Below are 23,508 nucleotides of genomic sequence, written 5' to 3'. Positions count from 1 at the left end.
AGACCATGCAGGGGTCCCGGCAGCTGACCCCCTGCCTGCAGACCCCTCCCAGACCCCTTGGAGCACACCCACAGCCACCCCAAGCCACACATTGCAGAACCTGCCTGGGGGGGGTGAGTCCAAACCTGTGTCCCCACCTCAGAGACCCACAACTGGCCCAGGACAAGCCTTCTGCAAGCACCTCGGTCTGTTGTGAAGCAGCAAATAAAGATGTGGCAGTGGTTTTCTACCCAGCCTGTGCGTGTTCCTGCCCCGCTCCAACCATCACCTCGCTGTGCCAGCCAGAGGCAGGGCACCAGCCCCACAACAGGAGCCACCCAACACCCCTTGGGGCAGCTCGGCCTTGGGGGAGATGAGGCAAATCCAGCCCGGGGTCATCCGATGAAAGGTGGGATTACAGGCAGGGATGGCTCAGCCCCGGGGCAGGGGCAGGAGGCTCTGTGGGTCTTTTTGCTCCAGGTGTTTGCCTTCCCCTTCTGCTTGAGACCCTCGAAACCCTCAAACCCCTCCCTGGGAGGGGGGCAGAGGTACCGGGGGTCACGCAGCCCCGAACACCAGGGCACTGGCCCCAGGCACCCCCATCTCTGCCATGCCGTCACCAAAGCACCCAGAACCCCCTAAAAGTGCCACATCCCCGCACCAAAGAAGGGAGAAGAGAACTTGTACAGCTCTTTAAATACAGGTAGAAATTTATTGGGGGGGGGGGAACCCACAGCTTTTAAAAAAGTATCAAAAAGAGACAAATTAGGTGAAGTGCCTGCCTTTGGTGGGAGCAGCACCAGAGGGACAGAGCGGGGCTGAAAACCGGCCCATGGTGGAGGGAGGGATGCGGGGAGGGGGGCAGGTGCCATGGAGCTCCTGCAGTCACCTGGAGAGTGGTTGTGAAAGAGGGAGCCGCGCTCCCAGCCCTTGAGTACTCATCCCAGGACATCCCGGCTGGGGGATTCACACCCTCCCCCATTCAACAGCGCTGAGACCCACCAGTACCAAAGGAACACACACCAGGGGAGACACAGCCCAGCACCAGCCCGGGTCCAGACCAGCCCAGCGGAGTCACCCACCCCCAGGAAGGTCCTGCCTTCGTGCTGAGGGCGGTGGGAGGGAGGAGGAGATGGTGGGGAGCTGCAGCCCATGGCTGGGGGCAGGCAGGAGCGTGCAGCCTTGGGCAGGGAAGGGGGAAGGCGACTGCCCCATCCTGCGTGCCTCTGTCTGTCCAGCACCGTTTGAGGCCACGGAGAGGCTACCTGCGTCTCTATGCTTTGAAAGAGGGAATGGGGTAACGGCAGGGACTCGAGGCAGAAGTGAGAAGTGGGGGCACCGATGGCTTCCCAAAGGGCCTGTGGGCTGCAGAAGCAGCCACACAAGCCCCCCAGGGTGTTTTCTCTATGCCTGCCTCCCAGCACGGCACCACAAAGACAGCACATGCTGCTTCTCTGCTTCCAAAAAGGGAACTTCCCTGAAGTAAGGGGAAAAGAAGCCCCACCATGCTGAGCCTTGCCTCTCCAACCAGCGAGTAGCCCATGTGGAGAAGCACAAGCCTCCTTCCATGGCCTCAGGGGAGCATCAGATGCGACAGCAGGACTAGAAAATACCATTGAACACCTCGCAGCTGCGGCAGAGGCTCTGGGGAGTCCAAAGCAGGGGAAACTCTCTGCCTAAAGAGCTGTGGATAAAAAAAAAAAAGAGTGCCCCTGCAAAAAAAGGGGGATGTATTCACAGTATGAGCTGGGGCACTGAGGTGGGACAGAGCCCTGGGCAGGCAGGGGCACAGCCAGGAGACCTCAGCAGCTTCAGCCCTGGGCCGGGAACCCAGCCTGGCCATGCATGCACCGAAATCCCGCTTCCCTCGGCCCTTTCCCCACGCAGGCAGCAGTTAGGGATGGTCCCCAAATCACTTATGGCTTTTCAGCACAAAGAGGCAGCCCCAAAGGGGTGCAAGGCAGGGTCGGCTCCAGTCCCACTCCCCACTGCATCCCCAACATTCAGGGGTGAGCCCAAACCCACCAGCCCTGAGGATGAAGCTGTGCCTGGGATCTGCCCCATCCTGGGGCAGCCACCGTCTCCCGCAGGCTGGTGAACACCCACCCCATGGAAAGCATCACCGCCGGAGCCTCTCCCAGCCCCGTCCCACCGGCGGGGTCAGTGCAGGACCTGCTCCAGCTCATACTTCTCACAGAACTTGCTGGTGAAGGGCAGGCAGGTGAGATACTCCACCCAGCGCCAGTTCACGGGGTAGACGTAGAGCCAGACCACCAGCGCGGCAAAGAGCCCCACGAAGACCAGCAAGGAGACGATGATCATGGCTCGCTTGCGGTACTTGTCCACTGTGCCAAAGGTGATGTAGGGCAGGAAGGCGAAGGAGAGGAGGAGGCCGCTGAGGAAGCCGAAAAGGTGAGCGATGTTATCGATCCATGGCAAGAGGCCGCAGATGAAGAGGAAGAGAACAATGCCGAAGAGGTTGAGGAAAGCTTTCCAGGGTTTCTCCAGCACTTGCCAGCTCTGGAAGAGCTCCACGAAGAGGCAGGCCAGCAAGCCAAACTGGGACCCGGCGGGGCCCACCTGTGGGGATGGGGGAGGTCAGTGCCAGACCCTGCGTACGTCACCCCAGACACGGCCCCACGCCCCCACGGACTGTATCCTCCCCTTGCAAATGCATTTGGCTCCTGCAACCCACCGAGAGCCGCGCTCCATCAGTGCAGGGCTCAGGGGTGGGAGCCCTGGCATGGGAGGAAGAGGAGGGGAGCATGCTGGCACTGTTTTGGCAGAGCCAGGGCTTTTGGTGACTCATCACCCCCTCCCAGGCCACAGCCCCCGCCCAGTCCCCATCCCAGCACACCCCCGGGGGGGATTAGGGCACTCAGCGTGATCTCATTTAAAGCCTGGCAGGGTTTCACTGCCAGCAGATTAGCCATCTGCCCGCCCGGGGACCCTGCACGCACACCAAGACGTGGCGACACGTGACCCACATGGCATGTGCGAACCCCACACGTGGGGCAGAGACACCCCCCCGCCCCAACACACCCCGCACCCCACCCCACCACCACAGAGGCACCAGCCTCCCATCCCCTGCAGCAAAACCTGCCGAGGGCTGAGCTCTGTGCCGACGGCTGCAGCCCCCTCCCCAAACCTCTGCTGCGGCAGGGGCGGGAGGGGTGTCCTTTGGTCCCTGGGCTGGGCTCGGGGTGATGTGGGCAGAGCCCCCCCGCCCTCACCTCCGCCCTGTACGGCAGGAAGATGGCACTGGCCAGATTGCCTGTGATGCCGCTGAGGATAAAAATGATGGAGATGCGATGCCAGCCCGCCAGCTTCTCCAGGTCCCTCAGCACTGTCATCTGGAAAGTCACCGACACCAGGCAGTGGATGATGCTGGGGGGAAGAGACCCTGCGTTAGAGCCCCCTGCCCTGCCAGAGCCCCTGCCCTGCCCTCCCACCCGCCACCTGGGGCATGAGACATCTTACCAAACACCCTCCATGACAGCACCTGCCGCTGTAGTCTGGGGGGGTCTCCTCTTCCCTCCCAGCCCGTTGGGGATCACGGACCACCCCAATGGATACCCCAGTCCCAGAGTCACCCCGCCAACCCCTGGGGGCTACGGCTCACCCAGCGTGCAGGAACAGGGACAGCCACAGGCGGTAGAACTGGTCGGGGACCTCTGGGTTGAGGAAGGGCAGGAGGCCGCAGACCTCGTCCATGCAGTGCACCTGCAAAGGCAAGCGGGGTTGGGGGTGATGGGGGGCTTGGCCCACACCCCAGAGCGGCAGGGAGCAATGGATGGGTCACAGGGATGCATGGCTGACGATGCCACATTTCAGCTGTGGGGGGGACCCTGGGTGGCGTGGGGCACTTGCACAGCTCAGGTGCTGGGGAGGGAGCAACTGAGCACCCCCAGTGTCCCAGGAGATGCTGAAAGGCCATTTTCCTGCCCGGGATGTGCCTTTCCCAAGGACACTGGTGCTGCCTGGGCGAGGCTGGCTCAAGTCCTACATTCCCTCCTGCCCCACACCAGCAAGATGGGCGTGCAGGACCAGCACGAGCGCTGCTGATAGAGCTGGGCAAGCCCCTGCACTTTGTATTCCCCCTGCTCACACCCATCCCAACCATGTCCCAGAACACTATAAAACCCTTTGGGATCAGCACGGCAACGCGTGACCCGGCTGCTAGCATCGCGTCCCCGGCCCCGCTCACCTGCGAGCAGAGCGTTGCCTCCTCGTGGAAGTAGCCGTGCATGAACTCGCAGTACTCCCGCGTCGTGATCTCGCAGCTGGGCAGAGGACAGGCAGCGGGCTCGCTCGGGGCAGGGCTCACTCCCCATTCCCCCGAGCATCCCTCTCTGGCCCTGCCGCCACCATGCATCCCACCCCCCGAGGCTCCGTAACTGCCCTCTCCCCCAGCACAGCTCTGGACATTGAGGGCAACAACGGGCAGTGGGGCAGAGAGGGGAGCCAAGCCTGGGCCGGGTACCCCCATCGCTGTGACCCACCTGCCCTTGGTGCCGATGCAGCAGGGCCTGCCCTTGATCTGGCAGTCCATGTGGGCGAAGCCCGTGTGGTTGGTTTTGGTCTCGTAGGTGCAGATCTACGAGCAGGAGGGAGAAGAGCCAAGGTCAGGGGCTGGCCCCAGGCTCCCCCCGCAGCCCCCGAGCCTGGCTCGTTGCCCACTGTGTCTCCCACGGAGGCTGCCACCACGGTGCCACAGGGCTCGCAGTGGCACCGGGCTCTTACCGGCCACTTGGTGATGTCGTCTGGCCACACATGGGGCGGGTTGGATGCCGGCTCCTCGCACGTCCTGGCAGGACAAGGTGGGTGAAGGGCCAGGACGGGTCCCGCCCAGCACAGCCCTCCCTGCAGACTAGTGCCCCTCCTTGGGCACAGGCAGCCCTGGGACCTGCCCCCTCCCCTGGCTTAGGGAGGGATCCTGCACGTGGGTGTCCTACAACACCCCACAGCAGCGCCTTCTGCAGGTGAACCCCATGGCACTCACATCTGTCGGACAACCCCGTCGATGCCCCCTTGCAACACCACCCATCCCAGCGGAGCAGGGCAGGCAGGGGCCAGCGCAAGACAACGGTGTCACCCGTTGCTGCCTATGTTTAGGACAGACCCCATCTCAGTTTCCCCACTGATTCCCTCTTCCCTATCACTCTCCTATGGTGTGTTAGAGCCCCCCAACCCTTTGGGCAAGAGGATTCAAGGCATCCAAGCTGGGAACACACCCCACGCAGCACCTCCGCTGTGCCCCGCGTACAGCCGGGTGACCGCGGCACCTCTGCCCAGCTGTCACTCCTACCTGGGGTCCTGATGACACACGGCCCCTGACGTCCTCTTCTTGCCCGAGGCTATGGCTGGTGCGTTGCTGCCCGGCCACTTGATGAAGGTCGCCAGTGTCTCCTGGGGAGGAGGAAGAGATTGAGGATGTGGCAGCGAGGGCACCGCTCTGACCCCACGCACACCCCACCCTTGCGCCGTGTGGGGTGGAGATGGTCTCCCCCTTTTCCCCAGGGACCCCCAGCGCCTCCCGGTGCCCGTGGCGGCACGCACCGAACAGTCCTGCGGCAGGGTCTGGATGCAGCCCGAGTTGTCATTCTGGACGCAGCAGCCGGAGCTGCGCTCCCGGTCCCGCTCGCGCTGGATGAGCCGCTCCACCTGCTGATCCTTCCGGATGCAGGGGGAGAACTTGGCCCCCAGGTGGATCAGGTCGATCTGGGAGGGAGACGCCAGTCCAGGGGATGCTCTGCAGCTGCCCCCGTAACCCCCCTCCCTCCAGCTGCCCCTGGGGAGGGCTCAGAAGGGGCAGAGGGTCCCCGGCGGTGATAGCCCTGAGCCTCCATTACCCTGGTGGGGGGAAGGTGGGGGGGAAGGGGATGGGGTCTCTTCTGACCATCCCACAGTGACGCCACAGCTCTGGAAAGTGCTGCTGAGCCCCCAGCCGGTCCCAGAGGGATGGCGGCACCGAGGGCCGAGGGCAGCAGGCTAGGACGAGGCGTTGAGCTCTCCCCGCAGTGACAGGAGCACCCCAGGGACCCCCACCTCAGCTCAGGGCGGGGGGAGCAGAGGCTGGCAGAGGGCAGAGCCTCGGGCTGGGGGGGGCGAGGGGCGGTGGGCCGGCAGAGCCCTTACCGAGCTGGGCCCGATCCAGAAGTTTTCCTGCTGGATGTACTTGACGCTCTCGTAGACGCCCTTGTTCCTCAGCACCTGCAGAGCCAGGCCAGGGTCAGCTCCCGACGAGGGGGCCAGCGGTGTGGGGGTGCAGCTCCCTCTCCCTCCGCTTGTGGGGGGCTGAGCAGCCCCCTTCATCTGAGGGTAAGGGCTGCTGAGCCCCACCAGCAACTTGGGAGGGGGAGAACAGCTCTGCGGCAACACACCGCTGCTTGTCCAGCACATGTGGTCCCCCTGCCCTGGCTATTTAATGGAGCCTCTCAAACAGCAGGAGCCAGCAGCACCCCAAGATGCTCCCAGCCCTAGGAGGGAGCACGACGGGACACTGACGGTCATGGTCCCCCCAGGAAGATGGATGCCTGCTCTTCTCTCCAGCCTGGGTGCTGAGGGAGCAACGCAGCCAGCCGCAGGTGCCCCGGATTAACTGCTCTGCTGGTTTTGGCTGTGAGAGAGTTAACTTTCTTCACAGTAGCTCATACGGGGCTGTGTTTCGGATTTGAGCTGAACACAGTGTTGATAACGCAGAGATCTTTTAGCTGTTGCTGAGCAGGGCTTACACTAGTCAAGGACTTTTCCAGCCTCCCAGGCTCTGCCAGGGGCACAAGAAGCCGGGAGGGGAGGGGGCACAGCCAGGACAGCTGACCCCAACTGGCCAAAGGGACATTCCAGACCATACGGGGTCATGCCCAGCGTATGAAGCTGGGGGAAGGAGGAGGAAGCGGGGGAGTTTGCTTTCCCAAATCACTGTTAGGCAACATGGAGCCCTGCTGTCCCGGGGATGGCCGAACACCCGCCGCCCGTGGGAAGCAGCGAATGAATTCTTTGGTTTTTTTTCTTGCACGCACGGCTTTTGCTTCATCTGTTAAACTGTCTTTACCTCAACCCATGAGTTTCCTCACTTTTGCTGTCCTCATTCCCTCCCAATCCCACTGGCAGGGAGCGAGTGCGCGGCTGCGTGGGGATGAGCTGACAGCTGGGGTTAAACCACAACCACCGCAGAGGGAGGATCAACCCCTCCGAGGTGTTGAAGGCACCCCCGAGACCCAGCCTGGCTTTTCTCAGCAGCTAGCTCATTGCCATTTCAGAGCCAGGCATGTCACTGGAGAGCTGGGAGGGGATGGCCCCGGCCGGTAGCTCTTAAACTTACTAACTCTGTCGTCACGTGCTGGGTGAAGCCGATGGGGGCGATGCCGTAGGTGCCGATGACCAGCAAGGTGATGAGGATGTGGACAAAGGTGATCCAGTATGTGAAATACGGCCTGTGGAGGAAAGGACCCAAAATTTAAGCAGCTCAAGGATGGCTGTGCAAAGGGACACTGCATCCCCCCAAGCATCGGGCAGGGGACACATCTGCGTTACAGCTGGGGAGCCCTGAGGAGCCGCGTGCCCATCCCCGTCCCATCAGGCCCCCCTCACCGGTGGCTGTCGGTGATCTCCAGCTGCGACTGCACGATGCTGCTCAGGCTGCGGCGGTACGTCCTGTTCAGCCACTTCCCCACCACCCCCAGCCCGTAGTAGCGTTTCTTGCGGTCGAAGGCGAAGTGCTTCACTTTGGAAGCGATGCGCCTGCCTCGCCGGGGAGCTGGGCTGGCACCAGCAGAGGCTGAAGTGAGCTGGACACCCTCCCGCCTGCAGGGAGAGGAGAAACTCATCACAAAAGGGGCCAGCTGAGAAATCCCCTCAGCGCAACCCACAGCCACAGCCCAGAGGTGGGGAAGGCCAGAGGATGCCTGGGATGAGGGCCAGGGGCACCTCTTGGCTTCCTCCTCCTACCAGCATGCCAAAAATGCCCAGTGCCCCACGGCAGGGACGGCTGGGGACACCATCCTGACTGCAGCAGGGGATGTGGGCAGCCTCGGGGGCAGCACCCACGGAGAGCTGGTACTCACGGGGTGGGCTGCTCTGCCTCAGGGGATGCCGTTGCATCTTCCCCCACTGGGTGCATGCGTAAATACGTGGCCGAGAGAGGTGGCGACTCAAAGACATCGTCGGGCATGGAGTACATCTCATCGTGCATGTCCATCTGGAAGGGGGACGGAGACGTGTTCTTGGATGTGTGCAATGGGTGAGAAACCCCCCCTGACCGAGCATGCCCGTCACAGGGCCAGACTGGCTCCAGCTGGCCCCGCAGCCTGGGAAGGAGGTGATCCCCATCGACATCCCACCAGCTGCACGTCACGGGGTGTGAAACATGCCCGCGATGGCAGCACCGCTCTCTGCCACCCCCAAGGAGCATCACCGAGACCAGGGCTCTGCAGCACCAGGCACAGCAGCCACCGATGCCCCGGCTGCCAGGGGGTCCCCGTCAGAGCCCCGCGCCACGTCCATCCCCCGTGCAGGGCACCAGGACCCCTCCCCGCTCCGGCGGCTGGCGTGGAACGGCGCTTGCCTTACTGAAGAAGGATGAGTCCAGGGTATCAGCAGCATCCACCACGTCCTCATCCATGAAGCTGGGGTACATGAAGCTCCTCTTGTTGCTCATCTGCTTGGGAGCCAGCGGCTCCAGGACAGAGCGTCCCTTTGGCCGGGGAAGCAAATGAGGGTAAGCGACCAGAAGCCCACCAGGTTTTTTTTTGCAGCACCGAGGGTTTCTCATAGCTTCCCTCCCCAAGGCTGAGTGGCAAGGCTGAAATCCCAGCCAGCCACCATATCCCTCCACGTGGAGAGGACAGGCAGCAGGAGCTGGCAGCAGATGCTGCCTTCAGCTCCTCAGAGCCAGCGCTGGACCATGACCACGTTAGTCAGCATGGCAAGTGAACTCTGAATCCCGTTTGGTCTCAGTCCCACCAACCTGTCCCCAAGGCTTGCCCAGGGCTCCCCAGCAGCTAGAAAGCTGCCAGACAAGCTTCCTGGCTCCTCAGCAGTGAAACCCAGAAGCTGCTTTTTCCTAAGGACATCCAGTTTTCACCAAAACTTCTCTTTTTAAGCAGAACTCAGGTTAAAAACCACCAACGTCCCCCCTCAAACCCACCCTGGAGAGAGAGCAATCTCTGTGCGAAGCAAAAAGCCAAGAAGCAAAGATCATGGGTGAGGGACAGAGCTGAAACCCGGGTCAGGAAGACGACGACATCCCTCAGCTCCCCAAAACTCACGCGGAGAAGAGCCGCAGCTGCCTTGAAGCTCATGTGGGCGACGGACTCCCTCTTCCTGCGCGGCAGGCGGCCGTAGCCGGAGCGGATGCTGTTGAAGGAGGCCAAGGAGACGACGCCGGGGGTGAGCGGGGGCAGGACATGGTGGGGCGTGTGGGGACGGTCCGTCTCATCAGGATGGCGGAAGGGACGGCCCCTGGCCAGCGGGTCCACGATCTGGAGGACGGAAGAGGTGTCGGTGCTGGGAGAGCAAGGCTGGGAGCCAGACCCCGTGCCCCGAGCTCTACCTTAGGCATCTTGGCAGGCTTGGGCGACTCAGTGCCTTGGAAGGAGGGCACCTCCTGGCTGGGCAGCTCCATGTCGCGGTAGGCAGGCTTCAGCTTGCCGTATCTCATGCTGCAGTGCTGCAAGCTCTTGCGTTGCCACTGCTGCCGCTTCCCCTCCCAGTCGCTGCTGACGCCAAACCATTGCGCCGTGCCCCTGGACACACGATGGGCGCGCTCGTCACCCAGCTGGCCCCCCCGGCCCAGGTACCACCATCCCACCCAGGCATCCCTTCCGGCAGGTGGTTTGGGTTGGGGTGGCTCAGTTCAGCCTGCAGCAGGGCAAGTTTTGACCTGGCTATGGGTCAGGGAAGGGACGCTGCAGAGGGGTGGCTGGCCTCTGGGTCTCTCTGGAGAGGTAACCCCATCAAGACTTGCACCTCAGAGGTAACCCCATCAAGACTTGCACCTCACAGGGACAGTGCATCAGCTCTGTGCTGCAGCAGATGTCCAGCTCAAGGTGCTTTTGAAGGTCCTACATAAACGGGCACAGAAGTTTCCCCACGGTGCAAAAACAATGGTTTGAACTAATACTAAGTAATCCTGCTGCGGGATTTTCCCCAGGCAGACACCAGCGAGTCAAAGCAGAGCTCCATGAAACCCTCCAAGGCGTTCCCTTCCAAGCCCCAACTCTCCATGCCCATCCCAAGTCCTCTGCCAGTACCCACAGCCACAGCACCCCGATGGGGACCAAGGGACCCCTTCGGTGACCCAGCTCCTGCTGCCGGACCCACCCTGCCCTCACGCCGCCGCTCCCCGGCCCTCACTTGCGGATGCTCTGGGACAGGGAGGTCTGCCGGCGGAAGGCAGGCCGGCGCTCCAAGCCATCGGATCCCTTCGTGCGAGGCTCCTGCAGGCTCTTGCTCTTTCGGTAGATGGGCGCCTTGGAGGGCTGGAAGGCAGAGCAGGGTGTTAGGGGTGGGACGGCATGGAGGGGTCCCCTGGGGATGACAGCCCCCCGAGTCCAGCCCCCCATCGCTCACCTCCTTGCGGGTGCCGTCCTCCTCCGCCTCCCGGGGGGGGATGATGATGGAGAGGTTGGGGGGCTTCTTGCTCTGCAGGCGGCTGCTGCTGGAGCAGCTGCCCCCATTCTTGTCACCGGCTGACATCTCGGGCCGGCGGCGGTCGGCAGGCTGGGAGGGTGCAAGGAGTCATCAAAAGGGGGAGAAATATTCTCCCCAGGAACTTATGCATGGGGAGAGGCTGGATCCCAGTGGGAGATGGGGCCTCACCAGCCTCAGCCCCCTGTGTCACTGGCTGTGCTGCTGAGACCTCGCCAGCATCAGCCCAGCTGCCATGTCCCCCAAACCCGCACCCCTCCCCGGGTTTGGGTGGACAGGAGGACTTCCATCACCCACTCGTTCCCAGTCCCCCAGGACCACCCGCACCACCCCTCCACCTGCCTGGAGCAGAGTGAGGGATGGCAGGAGCAATAAGCAGGGTGGGAAGGGAGGGGATGCAGCCAGGCAGGGGACATGCAAAGCCTGAAAACAGCCAATTCCCATCCCCACTGGCACCACAGCCCCCAGGTGGGGGGTGGCTCCTGCTGCAGTGAGAGGGCAGCCCATGCCACCTCCAGCACCTCCAGCCACGGAGCCGGGACCCTCCATGTGGCAGGGTGCTCCGTGGGAGGGAAGACACCAGACATTCTCCTCTGGTACATGCACACACACCCCAGGTTGGGAGACCGAACCCTCCCCAGCACCCCATGCAAGAAGGGGGAAGTTTAATGGCCAAGAGGTGGTTAATTCCTCGAGCAATTCCCTCCTGAAGGTCCTTGCAGCCTCACTCTACTGGGCAGGACCTCGCAGGAAAGGTAATTCCATCCAAGCGCAGGGGAGCGAGTCCCACACAGGAGCTATGGGGGCTCTCAAAGTGAGGCACAGCCCCCTCCGGCCTCTTCCCATCCCCGCCGACCACATGCCAGCACACAGGGGACTCGCAGAGGTCTTGGGAACACCCCTTGCCTCCCCAGCACAATCACGGCCACGGGGACGGTGCCGCGTGCCGCGCTCGCCCCATGCAGCGTGCCCTGAGACCTGCCGTGGGCCAGCCACGAGGACCAGCATCCCCATGGGATCTGCTCCCAGGGGGAAGCTGAGACCCCTGAGGGGACCAGTCGTCCCGCTGGGGCTCCTCTGCTGCCACCCACCACCACCAAGTTGGAGCTCCAACAGTGCCACTGGCTGCAAAACTCCAGCTTGACCCACGGGCCTGGCCCCTCTCTCTGCACAGGACCCCAATAACCAGTGCGGCCATGTGGCCTTGTACCCTGCTCTGCTCTCGCCAGGGGAGGGTGCTCAAGCAGTCAGCTGGGCGATCGAGACCCCCGCTGGCCCCCTCTGCAACAGGGTCCCGCCTTGGCAGCACGTGCCCAAGCAGCAAGCAGGCACAGGGGCACTTCCGTAGCTCACCCGGCACTCTGAGCCCCGAGCACGACCTCAGACCCCCCCACAAGCAAAGCCTGGCTTTAGCAGCATGGTGTCCCCATGGGACCAGCTCCCTGGGGACGCGGGAGCCCTCCGCCAGCTCCTGGGCCAGGTGACAGCCTCCCCCTGCACAGCTTAAAGTGGGTGCTGGGCTGGCTGGGGTACCGCAGGGCGAGACGCTGGGACACGCGTGTGGCAGGGAGCGTGGCAGGTGCAACCTGAGCGGCGGCTTCACTAAGATCCCTCAATGGAGGGGCACCAGCAGCCTCAGCTGGTGGCAGGGAAGGGTCCCCATTCCCAAAATAACCCTCCTCCTCTCCAGTCTTGGCAATAAATCTGTCCGTGGTGGGGATCCAGACAGGAAGGTGCAAGGAAGCGGTCACACAGACACGACTAGGACCAGGTGAGATGTTGCTGGAGGCAGTGCCTGCGATTGCAGGCAGCATCCCAGCATGTTGCCTGCCTCCCCTCCTCCCCAGAGGCACTGAAGCAGCACCCTTGGGTGCTGCTGGCAGCTCAGCTGCTGCCTCACCCCTTGCTGCTGTTAAGTGCCAAAGCTGGAAGCAAACAGCCCCCAGATTTCTCCTGGGGGGGTCAGCCAGCACCAGTCCTCACCAGGGTTTCCCTACCTCATAAGAGTGGCGGGGATCCCACGCAGCGTGTCTCGATGGCAAACACCCGGGGCAGCCTTCCTCTTCCTCCTCTGTCCTTCATGCACGGGAGCCCCAGGGCACGGCCAAACTCCTCCTGCCTCACCTGGTGGGGAGAGAGGCAGCAATGAAAGGCCACGAAGGGAAAGCAGGCTGGGGCTGCAGGAGCATCCCAGGAGGAGGGAGAGCTGAGCTCAGCAGCTCCCCGGGCCTGGGGACGGGGCTGCTGGCGGCTGGACTGCGGGGACGCGGAGCAGCCGCTGGCACAGGGCGGCAGGAGGAGGAAAAGCTGCCATTTGCGGCCACGCACCTTGCTCCACAGCAGGGCAACTGCGTGGGGCGGGAGGGGGCTTTCGCTCGCTGCTGCCGGGCAAAGCTCTTGGGAAGCGAGACACCCGCCAAGAGCGGGCACGGAACACGAGGGCCTTGCCGAGGTATTTAATAGCTGCTAAGCTGGGAGAACGCCAGCCAGGCGGCCCGGCCCCAGCAAGCAAAACTTTCCATGCCACTGGTGAGCTGGAGACGCTGTTTGTTTTCCTCCCAGGGCAGCCAGCAATGAACTTGAGATGCCAGCTGCTCCGGAGAGCCAGGGATGGGAACACGCTGGGGTCAGAGCGAGCCCTGGGACGCCCTCACCCTCCTCCAGCTCAGGGGAACGGCGCTCAGTGGTGGGAGCTGCGCAGCCAGGACCGCAGAAATTGGAGCCAAACTGTGTCGTTTAGAGATGCGAGAGGACACGGTGCTCTTGCACGGCCAAAATCTTACACCCCTGTCCCAAAATCCCATCCCCAGTTGCTCCCATCACACCCCCGGCAGCCCTTAGCAGGGCCTCGTGCTTCCTGGTGAAGCAGGTCTGCAGCACGTTTAGGAGCCGGGTCCCGCTCCCTGCCGGCTCCTCAGGCAGTGCGGGCAGAAGGATGGACCCGGCCTCCCCCGAGGCACACTCGAGGCTCCCGGGGGGGAGCTGGCACGGTCCGGCAGGCACCTGCTGTCCCGGTCACGCCGCGTGGCTGGAGCGGTTTTCGCGGCTCTGCAGTAACGCAATATTTGGCGCTGAGAGAGCGGGGAGGAGGGGAGCAGCCCCCGAGGGCTGAAGGCCCCTGGGCCATGCGGGCTGGAGGCAGCGGCCACCCCCCAAGCGTGGATCCTGACCCGCAAGAAGTTCTACCCTGCACCAGCTGGAAAAACCCCCAGGGACGGCGCTGGGAAGGCATTTGGCGCTGGCACCCAACCACTCTGGCACCGCTCTCGCCCAGCGCGCTCGGCGTGAGAACAGGCAGGCTGGCACCTCCATCCAGAGCAAGCCATGACGAGCTCAGCCCTCCGCGTCCCCTTCGCCCTTCCAGCTGTGGGACGGAGGGCTACGCCTCCGGGAGCGTCGTGCTCTGCCCGGCGGCACCGCACCCCCACCTGCAGGGCACAGCCCGGCTGCCCCCCCGGCGCTGGCGGCTGCGGGTCCCCAGGCGCTCGCGGCCGACACGGCGACTCTGCCCTGGGGACAAAGGGAAGTGAGAGGCGACATGCTGAGCTGGTGCGGGGGAGAGCTGCGTGAACGCCCTGCCGTGGGGACAAAGTGGTGACAGCAGAGTGACGGACATGGGACTTGGCACCCACGAGCACGTCCCAAGCTTGTTGGAGCTGTGCTTCCAGCCGGAATAGGGGTCCCAGGACAGCAGTGTCACTTTGGGCTGGAAAAGATCTCCAGAGAGAGAGAGAGAGAGAGAGAGAGAGAGAGAGAGAAATGCGCTGGGGATGTTGCCATCACCCACGGGTAGCGATAAATGGGCAGGGGGTGGAGGGGGGTAACCTGGTCTGGTCAATAAGAAGAGGAGATCCCCCACCATCACTATCTTCCCTCCCAAAGCTGTTCACCAAAGCCTGATGCCCAGCAGCGAGGGACACTGCCCTCGCCCCAGCAGCAAGCGGGTGAAGCCCCCATCCCCATCTAAGAGGGCAGGTGTGGGCGCGGCACTGGTGAGCAACTGGGATGAGGTTTTAGCCTTTAACAGGCACAGGGAGGGTGACCAGGGCTGTCTCCCAGCCCCAGGGTGAATCATGACAGATGCTGACCCAAGGCATCACACCCAAGGAAGAAAGCGATGGAAAAAGTGATGTGGCTCATACAAGGCGTCACCATGGGACACACCGAGATGCTCCAAGCAACGCAGAGGGACAGTCAGCAAGGCCAAGCGGCAACCTGCAGAGCGCAGCTGGGGACGACCAAGCACAACCATCATACGAGACAACAGAGACAACCCTGCAGAGCAGCCCTGGTCGGAGGGGGATGTACGCAGCACACAGCAGGTGCAGAGAGGCTCCGAGAAGGATCGGGATCGCTCTCCTGAGCTTGCTGGCCTGGGGGGAGGCAGCATTACCAGTGCTGGAATCAAAGTGCATCAGGCTGGAATTAAGCCGGGAGGAGAACGCAGCTCTGAGCCACGCGAGGGTGCGGGGCCGGGAACGGGACCCCCGCGAGCACCCACCACCCTGAGCACGACGAGCCCTTCCTCTTCCCTCTCCGCCTCCACAGGGGAGCGAGAAAGGGGCCAGCGATGCTGCGGAGCCCCCAGCCCCCGCAGCCGTCACCGACGCTCACGCCCAAGAGTCCATTAGGCAGAGGGTGCCGGGGCCGCGCGCCAGCGGCTGCCCATGAATGATTCACAAGCGCGTGAAAGACCTCTCTCAAGGCTGGAGCCTTGTTAAAAGGTGCTCCCAGTTATTAAGAGCCCCGGATAGGAAAGTCGATCGGTCCAATCGCTCCGAGCATCGAGCCCCCGTGGACTCGCACCTGAGCAGAGGACCCCGAGCAGCCGCCCAGCACCTTCCCCTCCCTTCTGCTCCCTTTCTAAAAGCTTTCTACTATTTCCCAGTCTCAAATTTCAGGTCTGAGAGAAGCAGCCCAAGACAAACAGCTCTTGAAGTGAAAAGATATTATTTAAAAAAAAAAAAAAAATTTCTTGGGCAGGGAACTAAATATCTTAATATTTTTCTTCTGGGAAAGCCCAGACCCTGCGGATGCCCCAGTCCCTTGCGGACCCACTCAAACGGGGAGACCTGGAGAGCACCAACCCTGCAAGCCTAGGAGCAGCCAGGCTCCACCTGCTGCCTCCCTCCTCTTGACCTCCGCTTATTTTTTGAGCTTTGAGCATTTAGGCTTTTTTTTAAAAAGGACAAAATACACTTTATGGCATCGTTGCAGGAACCCTCCTGTCCCTAAGGGACTTTGTGTCCCTGTGTGGCCCCACGCCCAGGGCACAGGACCCCCCAGCCCAGCACGACCATTTCACACCCCAGCACCACGCCACTGGGATGATTTTTTTTCTCCCCGCACCAACAAAAGCAGCTCCATCTTTCCCCCAGGTGTGCCAACCCCACCGCAGCGGCACTGGTCGGCAAACCCGCAAGGTGCGAGGTTTCGCTCTGAGTCTTGAGAGGGGATCGCTGGGCTTCAGGGGGTATTTTAAGCTGCCCCCCTCCCTCTCCTGCAACGCTGAGCTACGCAGTCGGCACCGACACCCGCAGGAGCTTGAATCCCTGTCTCCAGCATGGCTGCCGGGGTAGCAAGGCGGGGTGCGGACGCCGAGAGCCCAGCCGCTCCCCGGGGTGTGCAGGCGGCCGACACGCACCTCGCCCGCGCTGCCATTAGGAAATCCTCTCCCATTTTCTGCGTCGGGCAGGACGTTGGGCAACCGCAGCGTGTTTGTTCAGCCTGGGTGAGCTTGGAGCGCCTGGCACGCCCTGGAAGGAAGCAAAACTACCAGGGGAGATAGAGCGCGCCGGCCGGGGGGCCGCGCTGGATGCTGCTGATAAAGGCGCAGCGGGCAGAGCCCAGCCTGCCTGCGGGAAAGGAAGCGGGGGCTGGGGAGGGTGCGCGGCTGCTCGCATGGCTGCACAAGGCATGTGCTGGGCTTCCCTGCTGCAAGGGCTTGATCGCCGGGAGCGTGCGTGGCCCCCGCGTCTCCAGCAGTCCTGGGTGACGCCGCCGGTATTGGCACAGAAAGGGAAGGATTTACCTGCGGGATCTGGGAGCGGATGGAAAAAAGCCACATGGAGGATTTCCCGCATCCCAGGCACGGCCTGTTGCCCACCCTCGTTAAATTTTACCAGCACAACAACCACCCGGTCCTGGGAGAGCGAGCGCCGGCACCCGATGGCTTCCCAACCTGCTGGGGTAGGTGGTGAGCCCTGGGGAGCCGGGGTCCCTCTGTGCCACTTCCCATGCACCCCACACCTCCCTGCTCCCCCTTCCTGGGGGGTTCCAGGGTGTCCACGCACCCTCACAGCAAAACAACCCCACACAGACCGCACCGCGCAAACCCACCCTGCTTCTCACGGTGAAGACGCCAGCCGGGGCGGCGGGAGCTGCCGGCCCTTTCCCCATGCGGAGCCCAAGCTGAGCGGGGGATGCGCACGTGGAGGCTTTGAGTCACCCCAACGGCTTTGGAAAGAGCAAAGGGCAAGAGTCTCCTCTGGCAGCCAGGGAAGCAAGGGCGGCTCCACCAGTGAAGGCACGGAGGGGTCGGCTGCCCCCTGGCAGCGCTGCAGGCCGGGTTACAGCACCTCCAGACCCAAGGGAAGCTCTTTTCCAGGCACCGCACAGACTTCCCGGGCTATCAGGATTGATGTAACTTGGTTTTATCTAAGAGCTCCGTAATTGCTCAGAGCCACTCCAACTCCTCATTAGCTTGGCTTAAACACAGGATCCACGGGCATGGTGGTGCAAGTGCTCCTGCCCTGGCCGCACCTTCTGGAAGGGGCTGAGGGGTCCCAGGTCGTTATTCCCCCGAGGCAAGGGGTGGGCAGCCTGCCTGCAGGCTGTCTGCCCTCGATCCCCACGTCACAGGTCGTTACTGAATTCATTCTCGCTTCCCTCTTGGAAAGAAAATTCTTGGTGCGAGAAGATGATGGGGATGGGGCAACGGGACACGTTTCTTCCATAAAACACTCATTTTGACAGCAGCTTGGCGCGAGGGCTCAGGTCGGGCGTGCGGACTTCCTCAGTCCTCTGCACTGAGGTACCAGGCTGGGAGAAGCGCCCCATATTTGCAGAGGGCCCCCTCGCTGCGAGCTCTGAACATCCCCACGCCATGTGGGATGCAGCAGCGGGAGGCAGCGGAGGCGACTCAAAGCCCCATGCACAGATTCATCTCATCCCAGCCTCGAGATGAGCCCTGGGCTGGCGGCAGGACAAACCCCCTTGGCTAAAGCCTCCCATCTCTGGGAACAGGCTCCTTACAGCCATTTCAAGGCTGGTACAACGTGGCTGCTCGCCCCGACAGCCCCCCGTGCAAAGGGAGAGGCCCGGGTGGACGCCAGCAGCCTCGCTTGGCCCCCCCCGGGGACAGCAGCTCCCCGAGGGGGGGACAAGGACCTCAAAGACCCGGCCCTGGGGGCGTCCTTTTGTGCTGCGGATGAAGGCGACATCTCCGCTGGCAGATGGCTGGGGGCTGCCCCTTGGACACCCCACTTCACTGCTCTCCAGCCACCCCTGCAAAGGGGCCACGACCCCAGGGAGCAGCAAAAGCAGAGGCTAATCCTCCGGAAAGCCTCGGTGCAACGAGGCTGCTCCCTGCCCACCCCTCCCTCCTCCCAAGCACCAGCAGCCGAACATGGGCCACTCCTTGGTCTTGTTTTCTTCGCTCCTGTTGCCATGAGGCCAGAAGCACCCAGGTCCGCACTCTGCGGAGAAAAGCCCGACTGGGAACAACTGCAACCCCACCCAGCACGGCACGAGCCCGACACGGGGGATCCTACACTCAGCAGTGCCTACGGAAACAGTGTGATGCTCTCCCCCCGCCGCAGCATCCCCATGGATCTGTGCCAGCAATGCACTTTGCAGCCTCTTGGCTGTCAAGAGCTGGTGGTGGGGTCTCCCCCATCATCCTCATCCTCCTCCTGCCTGCCATCCCACCCCAGGGATGCTACACAGCTCACTGCAGGGGCTGGAGATGCTGGTTTTTAAGGATGCACCTCTGCCTTCCCCAGGAGCGCTCAGCCTGGGTTAAGCCACCATGTGAATGAGCCAACTCAGCCCCGGTTACGGCATCACCCGCGGAAAAGCCCTGTGCGACAGCGTGGTGCCGGTCCCAGCGAGGCTCTCACACTGCTGAGGAGCCATGGGAAAGGGCAGGACACGCCAACGCCGACCATCAGGGGTTTGCCCTGGCTGCCCATAAGCATGGCATAGAGCCTTCGGGCTTACACGCTCCCAGCCCTGCCCCAGCATTCCTGCAGGCCGGTGAATTACAGGGATAACCGCATCAAATCCCCAGCACAAGCTGCCGCATGACGCACGAGGGGAGCGAAGGCAGCCCCTCGAGGCTGCTGGTGACCCCATGGCACGGGAGGGGGGCACCAGCACACTAGGGAACTTGGGGGGCACCAGCCACACCTGCCCTGCTCTGAGCGGGTCTGTCAGACCAGACAAATGCACCAGGAATTATTATTTTTAAATAAAAGGCCAATTGAAAACAAACCAAAACCACAGACTGCTGGAAGAAAGGGACCATCGCCCTGGGAGCTGCAGCATCCCAAAAAGGTGCCTACGGATGGGAGGGATGGCCCTGCGGGATGACCAGGCAAGCGGCAGCCCCAGGATGGGAGCCGAGAGCAGGAGCATCCCGCTGAGGAGTGACCGGCCGCACAGGTCACCACAGGGCTAGACATCCAGGGCAGAGACCACATCCCTCCTGCACCAGCCAGTTTCTCCCTCCGACCCCATCCTAGCAGCCTGGGAAAAGGCCGAGGAGCATCCCTGGGCGCTGCCCTGCTCCCTCCCCTTGCAGGCACCGGTGACTTCCAAGGGGCAGCAGAGCCCCGGGGTGCCCCGTGCCCTACCGCAGGCCCCCGCACCAGGGGTGTCGAGCGAGCCGGTTTGCACCCACGCCCCCCCCGCCTCAGGGTATGGCTGCAGCAGCGAGTCCTGCACCAGTGGCTGCTCGAGCTCCCCTCGAGGTGATAAGCAGTGGGTTTCACAGGAGACCTTCACGCTTCTGACTCATTTGTGCCATTTCACAGGTGGGGAAATTGAAGAACTACAGCAGAATAAGACTCCCTGCCTTCCCACCCCACTGCTGCCCCGGCAGGCAGGGACCCGGTCCCGTCCCCAGGCAGCTTGTAAGGAATTCAATAAAATCCTTACAATTCCCCCAGATGTAAGTTACTGGAGGACGAAGGAGGAAGGGGGAAGCCCTCACACGTGCCTGATTTCCACAAGGGGTGCAGGCTGCTCGCCTGCCCTCCCAAGACAGTTATCCAGGGGCTGCCCCTGCACTGAGCCCACGCGACCTGCACCTCACGATGCCAGCCCTCAGGGTGCAGGTCCACAAGGACGAGGGGGACACAGGGGTCCAGCACGGGGGCCACACATGGACCTTCCCCAGGGCACCCTCCCTGGGTCCAGTCCCCACCCCAAATGTCTCATTAAGAGAAAAACCACCAATGAACTGCTTTTTGGTTTGGGGTTTTTTTTTTGGGTTTTTTTTTGTTTGTTTGTTTTTTGTTTTTTGTTTTTTTAAGAAATGGGGATTAAGTGAGGAAAAAGTGTACCAGCACCAAGGGTTCCTTCCATGCTCACAAGCAGACGCGCAGCTGTCAGCGCTCACTCTGAGGTTGGGAACTGACCTAACTCAGAGCGCCACACACTCTCAATCGACCACGACTCCTGGATCTTCATTATGAAACGGGACCGTGCCCATCCCCACCAGTGGCTCGCCACGTTACCAGGCATCCCCCGGCCCGGCAGGACAGGGGGACCAGTGGTCATTAGGTAAGAGTTTATGACCCCACCACCTGTAGGCTCATATAGATTTAAGTAACTAGTTTTCAGCCTGCAATAACTGACCCCTTTGGCGCAGAGTCCCCGCCAGTGCCGAGCCCACGCTTGCTCCTCCAGGCTCAGGTCCCCGCAGGGCTCCCAGCACCCACGGGAAATGTGGAAACGTCTCGGGAGCCCCGTGCTGGCCTAGGCAGCTCCCACACAGCGGGCAAGGGACAGACACAGGGAGACGAGCGACAGAAGGACAAGCCCCCACCTTGCAGAGCGTGGCACGATGCCGCGGATGCTTTAGGACGTGGGACCAGGGCTCCCACCGCCACCCCCCCTTGCAACCCCCCCCACCGGCCAGTTCTCCACTGCCTGTCCCCGCTTTCTTTGATGACAAACACTGTTTCGATCCAAACCCATCCCAAGGGCTGTTTTTGGGATGAGACCAAAAACCCAAGGGAAGGAATAAGGATTTATTTGGGGGTTCCCGCAGGTTCACTGTAAGAGTTAAACCAGAGCTGTATTAAAGGCAAAAAGATCTGTAACCAGAAGAGCCACGTGCTCACCTTTCAGCCCAGCGCAGCCAAACAACACGGACACCGCCTGAACCCCCCAGCGCATCCCAAGGAATATAGCTCCCCAGAGCAGAGACAACCCAGCCAGCCCCCTTCCCCCCACAGATTCACCCCTCCGCGCTCCACATCCCCAGCCTCTGAGCTGCTCTCCCAGTGCCCACCAGCATCTATTGTTCCTCCCGCCAGCATCCAGCACGCACAAAACGCATCGAGTGCTTGCGCGTGCATGCGAGAGCAACCTCAGGCCCGGCCCCGTCCTCCAGAATTTGTGCCGGGGCAGCTGCTTGGGCGTCAAACCCCGCTGCCCCCGCTGCGGTTTACCCTTTCTCACCCTGGGGCTCGCAGCACCTCCAGGTGCAGTTTCCAATGCAGCTGCAGCGGCACCAAAGAAACCCCTGACCAGGGGAAGTGGGGAAAGAGACCGAGGCTTGCTTTGGTCACCAGCAAACAGGAGCTAGAGGCAGAAGCCGCCGTCCAGAGGAGTGAGCAGCAATAGGTGTCGATCACCCCATTAACTGCAAAGGAGCTCAGGAGGCAGAGCCCAGGGAGAGCAGCTGGACAGCCTGAGAAGGCACTTGCGAAGCCAGCCGCAGTGCAGAGCCCAGGGCAGCTGGGCTGGAGCCGGCAGAGCAGCCCTGCTTTCTCCAGGGCACAGCTGCAGTTGAACCCACCAGCTCATTTCAGAGGTGGGATGTTTTCAAGCTATGTGAAGTTTTCTACTTGGAAAACAGGCAGGAGCCAAAGGATGCCTGTTTGGAGGGCACGGTGGAGCGAGCCGAGCCGGGCGGCGCTTCCCTGCCCAGGACAGCCATGGGATGGTGGTGGTGGGTGCTCCCAAACCCTCCAGCTGGGCCAATGCGCTGCAACCCCGGGGCAGCAGCAGTAGGAAGAGCTCACCCTGGAAGTCCCTGAGAATGACCATCCATGACCAGGGCACGTGCGGGGAGGCGAACACGCCAACTCCCTGTGGCGGGAAGGGTGACGCTGCGCTGGGGAAGAGGGCAGGCACTTCCTCTCCTGCAGGGACCCGGCGTCAACCATGCGGCCTCTCGGGTCCCCTTCCCCCTGCAGAGTGCGGGCGCGGGGAGCCGAGCGAGAGCTGCGGGGTCTCGGTGGGCGGATGCAGAGCCCTTGACCCACTGCGGGCACGGCAGTCTGGCTGCGGGCAAGCCTGGAGGGATGGCTTCTGCCTGGTCCTGCTGTCCTGGCAGCAGGGCAGGACCAGAGTAAAGCCCAGCCTCATCCCTCTGTCCCAAAACCACCGGGGCCAACAGCAAAAAACCAACCAGCTAAACCACGCAGAGGCGGCATCCCTCTGCTCCCTGCGGACGCACAGACAGACTATGGATAACCAGACCCTCCCGATCTCGAAGGGTTTGGTTTGTTTGCAAAGGGCTGGTGGCCACACTCACCGCTTCGGGCAGCACGTGTGAGCGCGCCAGAGCCTTTACCCCAAACCTCAACCCAGCAACGACAACAAAGCCCGGCTCAGGCAGGCGGGCGGCGCCGAGCGGCAGCGGGCTGGGACGCGGGCACCCTCACCTGCCCTCGCACCCGGCTTCGAGGCCGCTGCCGCTTCCGACGGGGGCTGCCAGCCTCGCTCGCCTGGGAAGGGGAAAACCCACAAAACAAAAACAAAACCAACCGCCCGCTTGTTTATCGGGCCATCGGCTCCAGAAAGTAGGTTAGGGCTTTCCTCCCGGGCCTGGGCCGGGGAGCGAGCAGAGCAGGGCAGGGCCCCCCCGCTTCCCCTTCCACGGCCGGGTCACCCCCCGGGAGGAAGAGGAGGAGGAGGAGGAGGAGGAGGAGGAAGAGGAGGGTCCCCGCCGTCCGGGCTGCCCTGCCCGGGGGGCGCCGGGGCACGGCCGGGCAGGGGGACCCGCGCCCCCCCCACACACACCGGCGAGGGCCCCCCGGGGGCAGGAGCAGGCGGCCCCCCGGCGGGGCCGGTGCCCGGTGCCCGGTGCTCGGGGCGGGCGGGCGGCGCGGGGCGGAGGAGGAAGCTGGCGGGACGCGGCCGGGCACAAAGCAGCAGCAAACCGGGCGGTCACGAAGCGGCGCGGAGGCACCGGGACCCCTCGCCTCGCCCCGCTCCCCCTCCCACCCCCGGTCCCGGTCCCGGTCCTGGCCCCGCTCACCTCGGCGCGGTCCAGGTTCCGCTCCCGGCCCCGGTCCCGCCGGCACCGTCCGCGCCGCCGCCGCCGCCTCCACCTGGGCCGGGCGGGGCCTGAGGGGCGTGGCTTCCTGGGGGCGTGGCCTCCTGCCGGGGTTCCGCCCCGCAGAGTGCCCGCCCATGGCGTCACGCGTGGGTGCTCCCGCGAGTCCGCGCCCCGCCCCGCGCCCCTCCCCACAGCCCGCCCCGCGCCCCGCCCCGCGCCCCGCGCCCCGCGGCGGGGCTGAGCCGCTGCGGCTTGTCTCGGCTGTCTGCCCCGGGGCCCAGGGGACTGCTAGGACCGGGCTCTGCTAGGACCGGTCACTCCTAGGGCTGGGCTCTGTTAGGAGCAGTCGCTATCAGGACCGG

At 63.1% G+C, this 23,508-nt stretch overlaps 1 protein-coding gene across 1 annotated transcript; it reads right to left on the bottom strand.

Moving 5' to 3' along the window:
• Positions 1–660: 660 nt before the first annotated feature.
• RHBDF2 (rhomboid 5 homolog 2) lies at positions 661–23,196 on the bottom strand. The gene is made up of 19 exons (XM_075111459.1): positions 23,126–23,196; positions 12,627–12,753; positions 10,552–10,701; positions 10,336–10,460; positions 9,533–9,725; positions 9,249–9,461; positions 8,546–8,674; positions 8,046–8,179; positions 7,573–7,785; positions 7,304–7,415; positions 6,118–6,192; positions 5,539–5,700; positions 5,288–5,388; positions 4,723–4,786; positions 4,482–4,576; positions 4,187–4,262; positions 3,602–3,702; positions 3,213–3,366; positions 661–2,559 (listed from the first exon to the last, which is right to left on the bottom strand). The coding sequence occupies exons 3-19, from the start codon at positions 10,675–10,677 to the stop codon at positions 2,140–2,142; spliced, it is 2,493 nt and encodes an 830-aa protein (XP_074967560.1). The 5' UTR covers positions 10,678–10,701; positions 12,627–12,753; positions 23,126–23,196; the 3' UTR covers positions 661–2,139.
• Between the last annotated feature and the right edge of the window lie 312 nt (positions 23,197–23,508).

This window comes from Phalacrocorax aristotelis, chromosome 16, assembly GCF_949628215.1.
Source record: "Phalacrocorax aristotelis chromosome 16, bGulAri2.1, whole genome shotgun sequence".
Lineage (NCBI taxonomy): Eukaryota > Metazoa > Chordata > Aves > Suliformes > Phalacrocoracidae > Phalacrocorax > Phalacrocorax aristotelis.
This window is presented reverse-complemented; position numbering and strand designations above follow the sequence as displayed.

Bases quoted from the DNA above. Each gene is read 5' to 3' on its own strand.
- RHBDF2 (XM_075111459.1), bottom strand. From the start codon at position 10,677: ATGTCAGCCGGTGACAAGAATGGGGGCAGCTGCTCCAGCAGCAGCCGC. The intron at 8,675-9,248 runs GTGAGTTTTGGG...CCCCGGCCAAAG, and splicing joins CAGCTGCGGCTCTTCTCCGC to GGACGCTCTGTCCTGGAGCC. The intron at 8,180-8,545 runs GCAAGCGCCGTT...TCCCCCTTCCAG, and splicing joins ACTCATCCTTCTTCAGTAAG to ATGGACATGCACGATGAGAT.